The sequence below is a fragment of the Mya arenaria genome, chromosome 6, assembly GCF_026914265.1.
Source record: "Mya arenaria isolate MELC-2E11 chromosome 6, ASM2691426v1".
NCBI lineage: Eukaryota > Metazoa > Mollusca > Bivalvia > Myida > Myidae > Mya > Mya arenaria.
The window spans coordinates 41,922,072-41,932,555 of NC_069127.1; the positions used below are offsets into that span (position 1 = coordinate 41,922,072).

General features: G+C 35.3%; 1 protein-coding gene across 1 annotated transcript in view; it reads left to right on the plus strand.

The window, feature by feature from the left end:
* Positions 1-9,962, plus strand: part of LOC128238346 (E3 ubiquitin-protein ligase listerin-like) — a 34,633-nt gene extending 24,671 nt beyond the window's left edge. Inside the window, exons 25-32 of the mRNA XM_052954178.1 lie at positions 86-184; positions 517-703; positions 1,237-1,366; positions 3,334-3,463; positions 4,643-4,730; positions 7,794-7,988; positions 9,220-9,387; positions 9,615-9,962. Coding sequence (XP_052810138.1) covers positions 86-184; positions 517-703; positions 1,237-1,366; positions 3,334-3,463; positions 4,643-4,730; positions 7,794-7,988; positions 9,220-9,387; positions 9,615-9,674 — 1,057 coding nt within the window. The 3' untranslated portion in view covers positions 9,675-9,962. The remainder of the gene's footprint in view (positions 1-85; positions 185-516; positions 704-1,236; positions 1,367-3,333; positions 3,464-4,642; positions 4,731-7,793; positions 7,989-9,219; positions 9,388-9,614) is intronic.
* Positions 9,963-10,484: the final 522 nt, after the last annotated feature.

Genomic DNA, 10,484 nt, shown 5'->3' on the forward strand with positions numbered 1-10,484 from the left:
GTGATAGCTCTAGTTACTGCTGTTTTTTGTGTGGTGGAGGGATTGAATCACTTCCAGTGATAACTCCAGCTATTTCTGTTTTCAGTGTGGTTGCCACATTTCCGGAGTTTGACAAAGAAGACAAGAACAAGAGTATAGACATTGGGGCCACCGGAGGGGAACAGCAGGAGGAGGAGACCAACAGGTATATTCAAGTTAATCATTGCTTATTCCTATAAGGCCAATGTAAAATATTCAGCCTTAGCCATAACTCAAAAATCATTAAAAAAATTCACATGAAACTTGGTACATAGGGTAGGAAAGCCTTTAACTCTGGCCTTAATACTTGTCATGTTTGACTTAAAAGGAGCAGATGAGCATTGGCATTTGTTATTCAAGTACTAGAAGGTAAAAAAATAGCTATAAAATTGTTTCCTGAATAAAGTAAAAATAAATCTTTTATGGTAATTCCATTTTGTAATTTATTGGTGGTTGTGAATATTATATCATTATTGTAATTATTTACATTTACTGCAGATCTCCTCCGGCGAGGCTTATGGAGAAGATTGATGAAAGTAGTTCCACTCTGGTTGCTCTCCTGTGTGATGTGCCCATTGATTCCTGTCAGCCAATCAGAGCACAGTCTGAGGAGTATCACTACACCCTGGCCTATATGCTTACTTGGAAACTCATACTGAAGTTCTTTAAAAGTGCACCATCAGAGGTAAACATTATTTGTAACTGAACAGTTTCAGGGAATATGTATACATAGTGTTGTAGAGGCATATGACAAAATTTACAGGGTATTAAAAACTTTATCTGATATCGTAGTTCTCATCTGCATCATCACACTTCTGTTTCCAATCAATAATTTTTGAACTTCTTCAAACATGTTAGGCATATAGTTCATCAGTGGATGACCGCTATTAATTTTTAGGTCTGTAGATCAAAAGTTAAGATCGTGGTGAACTTCACCAGAAGAATTATGGGTGCTTTTGAATCCTTTTATTAACTTGAACATCTTTTTTGTGTAGCATATCAAACTTGGTATGCACATTGGTCATGGTGTGGAGTGACTTACACTAGAAAAGATAAGGGTGCTCACAACAGGCAATACATCAAATTTTAGTCTTGTTTCTTTTTGCGGATGCACTAAGTTCTGCAGATAACGATTATGTGCGTATATTTATGTATGGTATACTGCCTTATGCCTTTTCAAGTCTGAAGATGTTAAAATTGTAATGGTTATATTTACAGTTGAGACAGGAATATGCCGGCTACCTCCAGGAACGGGGCTATGTAGACACCCTCATGTACTCACTGTTCAGACTGATGCCCAACAACCCACAGAGAATGTTTCAGCTGCCCTATTCAACACATGTGAAAGGTAAGTAATACCCCCGCATGTAGTGGAAGAATACTAATGGAATGTCATTTGGGTCAGACACCACTGAGTAAATATCCTGTATATTCTGTGGTCAATTGACCAATTTGCACACAATATAACAGTGATTTCTAGTGCTTCATGGGTCGAAGAGCCTACTCATGAAGTAAAGTGATGCAATGCATTTCTAAATGCATGGAGTTGATGTGCAGAACCCATGTTGGAAGCTTGCATGGTTAAGGTCACAATGCTAGGTTTTCTTGTTTAATGAAAGAGCATTTCCGTAGAAAGTATCTTGACTTTAAATGAAGATAAAACAGTGGCTACAAATCTTCACAATAGGCTAAAAATATTAAGTCAATACTTAAAATCATATTGTTTAAGTAGATTTTTAAATTGATCTTTATTTTATCTTTATCTTATTTAAGTTTTTTTTATGCCCCCAAAGGTGGGCATATTAAAATCGCACCGTCCGTCCGTCCGTCCGGCTCTGTAACTTTCCCTTGTATGGACAGATTTTAAAATAACTTGCCACATGTGTTCCACATACCAAGACGATGTGTGGCGTGCAAGACACGTGTCCCTACATCAAAGGTCAAGGTCACACTTAGTGTTTATTCACAATGGAGTGCTGCATATAAGGACATACAGTATAGGTTGTCGTGTCCGGGCTGTAACTTTCTCTTGTATGGACAGATTTTAAAATAACTTGCCACATGTGTTCCACATACCAAGACGATGTGTGGCGTGCAAGACTCGTGTCCCTACATCAAAGGTCAAGGTCACACTTAGTGTTTATTCACAATGGAGTGCTGCATATAAGGACATAGAGTATAGGTTGTCGTGTCTGGGCTGTAACTTTCCCTTGTATGGACAGATTTTAAAATAACTTGCCAAATGTGTTCCACATACCAAGACAACGTGTCGCGTGCAAGATCCGTGTCCCTACCTCAAAGGTCAAGGTCACACTTAGTGTTTATTCACAATGGAGTGCTGCATATAAGGACATAGAGTATAGGTTGTCGTGTCCAGGCTGTTACTTTCTCTTGTATGGACAGATTTTAAAATAACTTGCCACATATGTTCCACATACCAAGACGATGTGTCGCGTGCAAGACCCGTGTCCCTACCTCAAAGGTCAAGGTCACACTTAGTGTTTATTCACAATGGAGTGCTGCATATAAGGACATACAGTATAGGTTGCCGTGTCCAGGCTGTAACTTGCTCTTGTATGGACAGATTTTAAAATAACTTACCACATGTGTTCGACATACCAAGACGACGTGTCGCGTGCAAGACCCGTGTACCTACCTCAAAGGTCAAGGTCACACATAGTGTTTATTCACAATGGAGTGCTGCATATAAGGACATAGAGTATAGGTTGTCGTGTCCAGGCTGTATCTTTCTCTTGTTTGGACAGATTTTAAAATAACTTACCACATGTGTTCGACATACCAAGACGACGTGTCGCGTGCAAGAACCGTGTCCCTATCTCTAAGGTCAAGGTCACACTTAGTGTTTATTCACAATGGAGTGCTGCATACACGGACATAGGGTATAGGTTGTCGTGTCCGGGCTGTAACTTTCCCTTTTAAGGACAGATTTTAAAATAACTTGCTACATGTGTTCCACATACGAAGACGACGTGTCCTGTGCAAGACCCATGTCCCTACCTCTAAGGTGAAAGATACACTAAGTGTTTATTCACAAGAGAATTCTGAATATAAGGACATAACGGTGTAGGTTGTCAAGTATGGGTGATATTTTTTATGTTCAGAGGAAATTTAAAATAACTTGTCATATGTATTTGACACATAAAGGCAAGGTCAACTTTTCATGTACTGACCTTGTTCGTAGGGCAATGTCACATTCGGGGGCATTCGTCACATACTGTGACAGCTCTTGTTTTAATTTGAATAGTTGACAAATAAAAGGTTTTTAACTGTTCTTGTCTTTGACTATTGTTTTAGAGCCAGGTAGCTGTGCAGGAGTGCAGCATTTAGCCTGTGATGTGTACAGCCAACTGTTGACTACCATTCCTGCCATGGCTCGAACATGGTGGAAAAGTCAGGACAGAAAATCCTCAGCCTATGTTGACATGTAAGTATAAAGCTCTGATTTTATGATTGGTTGTCGTCTGTCTTCTGACTAAGCAATTTATATACCAAGTTTGAAGACAATGTTTACCAAATCGATTGTTAGGAATTGATTGGCAATGCCCTAAATTTGTCTAGTAAAGGTCACGTGACCTTTGACATGACTGTTTTTCATAATTGTGGAGGTTTTAATAATTTGCCCCTTTTCCTTCCTAAATCTACATGTAAGTAGCAACATAAGATTATATTAAAATGGTGAATGGTTAGTTTTTTGCTGTTGTTTGGTTTAAGCCGCTACATTGCATTGTCTTGATCATTTACCTCAAAAGATACTTGTGGAATATAAATTCGATCAAGCAAATGTGTTACGTTGGCTTGACTTGCACTGTCCATCATGTTTTACAAAAAGATGAATAATATATATTAATGACGTTTGTGGTTGACATATTGGACTTGGTGACACTGATGCTCTCGGACTTCTTTGTTCTCCAGTTCTCCATAGATGAGAAATTTTGTCTTTCTAAAACGATCTTTCAAGTTTAAAGGAATGCAAAAAAAAGAATCTGAAACACTTTACCATATGCTCGCTTTCTAATATTTTTCCTATACTCGTTTAATAAAATTTTATATTAAATGACAAATGCATAAATTATCTTAAAATCGGTTGCTATGTCAACTTCAATGGTCACTTTATTTAAATATTACAGTGTTTTTTTGCACTCTATATACTGTTTGATTATTAATCTGACAGTGTATTAAATGTTTATACTATTTAACTACCCATTTACTTTTGCATGCTATAATTAGACATTAACAGTTTATTTGTGTTGTAACCAAATTTATTGTATATATTATGCATATCCCACAGAGGAATTTTAAGATATAGAACAGATGTTTCAGATCTTAAGATTTTTGTTTAAGCTTACAAGGTTGTTAACGTCGTCATTGTTAACTTGAATTTCAAATCTTTATTCCTGGTGTAATTTCAGGAATACACCTATGATCTGCAGTATTCCTAACAAAAGTTGAGGCTATGTTTCAGCTACAATTATTTTATTTAAATATATAGCAAACCATGGAAAAATTACCTGCAAAAGTTTTAACGATGTTGTGAATCCCGTTGTCAGCTTTAAAGTTCTGAACAATTGAGCGATTGATTGATTGATTGATGATTTGTTTACAGGTTCACGTCAAAACATGTGAGCCCACTTCTCTGTACCAGAGAGATTTCATCAGTACAAACCACGGATGTGCAACTTGTCAACATGTCTGTAAGTACAGTTTAATCAGTATTTTGTTCTCATTTTTGCTGTGAAAAGGGCCAGGGCTCTCTGAAATGCGTACAGTCTTAAGTCTGTTCAGACCAGGTGCGGATCCAAGATTTGATGTTAGAGGGGGCGTGACTTAGGGGTGTAACCTTTATTAATTTTCTATTTCGAAATGGGCACATTTTATTACTCTTTTTATCTATTTTGAAGCAAAAAATAGACTTGGAAGATTTATTTTATTTTATTTTTTTTTGGGGGGGGGGGAGCGTGGAGGGGTTAAGAGGGGTTGCATGCTGGGTGCTCAGATTTTTAAAGATTTTGATTATTAAAATATTGTTAGAAATGAGATTAAATATAGCTTTACCAACAGTTGCATCAATGCCAAAAAATAAGAAATTATTTACATCATGCATTTACAAAATGATTGGTGGTGTACAATATTTTATTATTGTGAATTCAGCTTCAACTTTTTTTAATGCTGAATGGGGCTTTATTTTAGGTCCAATTTTAGGCAGAAAAGAAACATCTCTTTACTGAAAGGTGCATCTAGGGGATGCAAGTTGAATTTCGGGCTGGCCATGTGCAGTTTCTCATGATTTAACATACTACAACTATTTTCTACACTGGAAATCTCATGCATGTTTTTATAAACTTTTAAAATTCATTTTTGTCACAACCATCAACCCAAGGCCATAAAAATTGGTATAGTCAGGGTTACATCCTATTCAAAAACAAGTAGGCTTTTTAGCACGACTATTCGAAGAATAGGTGGGCTATACTACTCGCCCCGGCGGCGGCGTCCAGTTAAAGTTTTAGGGCAAGTTGGGATTTTCACTTATAAGTCCAATACCCTACATTCCATTGACTTAATACTTCACGCAGTTGTTCAGGGCCATCACATGAGGAGGTTAGATAACTCCATAGTATTCTTTACACAGATTATGGCCCCTGATTGACTATGGAACTTAGGTTAATGTTTTAGGGTAAGTTGGAATATTTATTAATAACTTCTATATCCTTTGTTCAATTGACTTAATACTTCACACAGTTGTTCAGGACCATCACACAATGAGGTTACATAATTCCATATTACCCTAAATACAAGTTATGGCCCCTGATTGACTTAGGTTAAAGTTTTAGGGCAAGTAAAAGTTAAGGGCAAGTTGGGATTTTAATAAAAAAACTTCTATACCGTTCATTAAATGCGAAATCAAGTTATTTGAATGACTTGCGTCATTGTTTGGGCAGGCTGGTGGTAGGGCAGTCACCTTATGTATCGAATAATTTTTAGGGCAACTTGGGATTTTCACTTAAAACTCCAATACCATTCATTCAATTGACTTAATACTTCACACAGATGTTCAGAGCCATCACATAATGAGGTTAGATAACACCATATTATCTTTTATACAAATTATTGCCCCTGATTGACTATGGAACTTAGGTTAAAGTTTTAGGGCAGGTTGGGATATTGTTTAATAACTTCTATACCCTTCATTCAATTGACTTAATACTTCACACAATTGTTCAGGACCATCACCCAATGAGTTTACATAACTCCATATCCTAAATACAAGTTATGGCCCCTGATTGACTTAGGTTTAAGTTTTAGGCAAGTAAAAGTTAAGGGCAAGTTGGGATTTTAATAAAAAAAACTTCTATACCGTTCATTAAATGCGAAATCAAGTTATTTGAATGACTTGCGTCATTGTTTGGGCAGGCTGGTGGTAGGGCAGTCACCTTATGTATCGAATAATTTTAGTTAGGTTTGACATAAAGAGACCAAACTTGGTATTATTACATCGTTATTGTATTCTAAGTCAAAGCGGCGTAGTCGAGCACGCTGTCTTACGACGGCTCTTGTTTTATTAGGTTTTATATATAGTAAGAAAGTTATAATTGTCTTTGGGAAATGGCATTAAAATAATATTTTGTATAAAACTTTAAAGGTTGTTAAACTGAATAATCGTCACCTTAGTGCAAGAACGCAATATCTGCTTCTATGTCTATATGCAGTTATTGAGTTATTGCGGTGACATGATATTTAAATATACACTGAAAAAAAATTTTTTTGTTGTTTTGGGGTTGGTTTTTTTTGGCTTTAATTAGTTGGGTCGGCTCCTATTTTGTAGATAGGGTCAGTGTTTCTTTTTGATGCAATATTTTTTTAATTTTAAAATATGAAGCAGTTTCATAGAAAAATAAGTACATTTTTATCATGATACTTGGTAATTTTCAAATGTATCCACCAATACATCAAGTGGTTTGGTGTGCTCAGATTTATAACAAAAAATCCTCTCACTGAATTTAAAATTGCAACTCTTTAGTTGCATAATTAACTTAAAAAAAAGTTTTAAATTCAAATAAGGCTTTGCTACATTTCGCACCTCATTTATTATTTGCGTTGTAACTCGGATGAAATTCTAAACTTTTAATTAAATATTTAAGCGAATTATGATAACAAGTTTTATGATTAGATATTTAAAAAAGGAAGATTAAGGCATGAGAAAATAATTATTTGTTTGTTATTTTACTGCAATTTTGTGAGTGGCTAAGTATGTGTTTTTTCTCTCTAATAAAGCCCCTCTGTAGAAAACTGACTGAAACAAAATTTGACATGCAGATGACCATTTTTTTTTTTTTTGAGTCAGACCGATTTTACCGAAACAATTTTGTAGAATATCAAGTACTCTAGTAATACTAGTTTAATATTTTAACACGAGGGATATAGACATAAGGCAAATTGTGTTGTTAAAATTCCATTCCTGGGAGCGAGTTTTTTTTTTTCTTTTTCATAAAACTTTATTCACATAAAATAACATGTGAGTGGGGTGTAAAGCGCACCTCCCAACTTGCCTCAAGAAAGCATAGGTTTGTTTTGGAGATTGAAAGTTTTGCAATGTAAAACACAGCCAAATTAAATTCTCAAGCAAAGGTCTCAACGAAAATGTTCATAACTAATTTAACATACATACTAATATATAAAACTTCCGTTTATAACATAAAATGTAAAACTGCTCTTGTGTATTCGATAATACTATTTTTTTTTTTTTTTTTTTTTTTCAGATCAAAGCCCGCCCTACCACAAGGGAGGTAATTGCGGTGTACAGTTTTGAGGAAGTGAGTGTGGACATGGTTATCTCCCTTCCCCAGAACTACCCACTGGGGAACATCTCGGTGACAAGTGAAAAGCGTGTGGGTGTATCTGGACCACAGTGGGAAAAATGGCTGCTTCAGCTCAACATCTTCTTACAACATCAGGTATGTGAAATCAAAAAAATATGAAGGGCCCATCTTATTAAGATTTTAAAGACATTGAACCAGCCTCTCTCTTATACCTACCCAAAAAGTGTTTGGCCCAGTGCAGCTTGCATGGGGAGTCGGTGAATTCCACATTTTAATTGGCCACTTCTTATAAAAACACTATGGGAATTGGATAAGGTGACAGATTGCATTGATCAGTTGTGGTTTTTACTGGGCTGTTATTACACTGATGAAAGCCACAATCTAATGCATTTAAAGCTACATTGTGGTTGGATCTTTTAAAGGCACAATATATGCTTTACACTTGATACCGTAGATAGATCTATGCAAGAAACAGTTTTTAATTTAAATGCATTATTATGTTGAACTCATTTGACTTAAATGATCAAAACAACAAAAACATGTGATTTGTGTATAGTTGGCCTTTATAAATGGGGTTTTCAATAAAAAAAGCTACGCGGCCACAAATTCCCCAACTGGAAAAGCGTCAAAATATCGCTAATATTATTTATCAGATCACAAATCGTATGCTTGTTTTGTTTTTATCATAAAGTCTAAAGAGTTCAACAAAATAATGTATTGAAATTTAAAAATTGTATTATATTACGAGATAAGTAGGTGACCAGATATGGGATATATGGGGCAAAGGAAACCATATTGAGAGCGAAGCTTGAACCTGAATATGGTTTTCTGCGCCCCGTATATCCTATATCGTGTCAACTACTAACCCCGTAACATATATATCACGTAGATAGCCCATTTACATATTCATTTATTCATTGGAATATTCATCAGAATAGGAAAATGGATGCCATTTTGGTACGATATAAATTTAGTGACCCAATATGGAAAAATATGGGGTCACTGCATGACCAGTCCTGAACCAATGGCATTTCGTCATCTTTGTTGTAGGCATGATATGGCTGTCGGCTGTAATGACTGTTCAAATAGCAATTGGGCCAGTTCGAATTAGGAAAAATGAGTGAATACTGAGTAGAATAAATAGTAGTTGGTTGGTTACTTTTTTTTACTATTTGAGATGATTTACCTGAAAAATATTGAGAACCATCATTACCATTGAGTGTGATGAATTACGTTTACCTCTCTCTACTGCCAAGGGAAAAGGATTAACCATTTAGAAACTTGAATGGTGTTGTTGCACTGCTTGTTCAATGAATTAACGTATTAACTTTTATTTATATTATAAAGTTATGGTTGCTTGTTTCAGAATGGTAACATTATTGACGGGCTTAAACTGTGGAAGAACAACATCGACAAGCGGTTTGAGGGAGTGGACGAGTGTATGATATGTTTCTACGTGCTGCACGGGACAAACTTCCAGCTGCCACGTATCACGTGCCGCACGTGCAAGAAGAAATTCCACTCAGCATGCCTGGTTTGTAGTTAATTTTGTGTTGTATTCATTTCTCTTAGTGGACAACGATTTCAACTTAAAGGCATTGTGAATGAGTACTGTTACAGGAAAGTGATAAATGCCACAGAAAGGCCTGTTTCGACTGATCGCCATTTGTACAATTCCATGATGATTCAAATGTAACATGTTGACATCCAGTTCCAACAGCGGTTCAAATTAAATTTCTGAAAATATTGTATCTATTTTAGTACAAGTGGTTCAACACCAGCCATAACTGCACCTGCCCACTGTGCCGAAACGTCTTCTAGCGACACGGGATATCTTCTTATCACACCGAACATCTTCTAGGTACATTGAACATCTTGCTGTTCTCTATCAACTCAGAATGTCATTAGCTACATAGAACATCTTTTATCTACACTGATGTTTTTAGCTACATAAGGATGTTAGCAGAATACCACACATCAAAGTTAAATTGCCATAATCTATATGCTATACATGTGAATGGAATTTGCCAAAGACTGGATCATATGTTTTAAGATTTTATGTTAATCATAATGCTGTTATTCATTGAATAAAACCAAATTTGTCCATTTTTCAAACATTCAGCAAAATAATGTGTGTTTAAAGAAATGTAAAAATATCACATTTTTATTCTTTTGATGTACTATGTACATTACAAGTATATCAATGTACTTATTTTATTCAAATTGATTTAAGATTTCTTACTGTTTTAGGTGGTTCATGCATGCCTTAATAACTCATGCATGTTGAGGATATTATAAGGATAATAATATATTGCTTCTTTAAAATTAAGAATTTTACTCTCATTTCCATTTGATTAAAGCGGACATTAATTTTATTTAATGTGTACCAAAAATGTCTGGTTGTTATTCTTTAATTATATGCATGTATGTGTTTTTTGTTAATTGCAAAATAGGAGATTTTGAGCATTCAAAAGTGCATATAAATCATGCATGTTCATGAATTATGGTATGGGGATTTTTTTAGCATCTAATGTCATTTAAATGATGTTTGTTGATTTCCTAAATAAACTGTGGAAAGACATATAAATCATTATCTTTTTATTATAATTATTCCCCCACAAAACAAAGTTT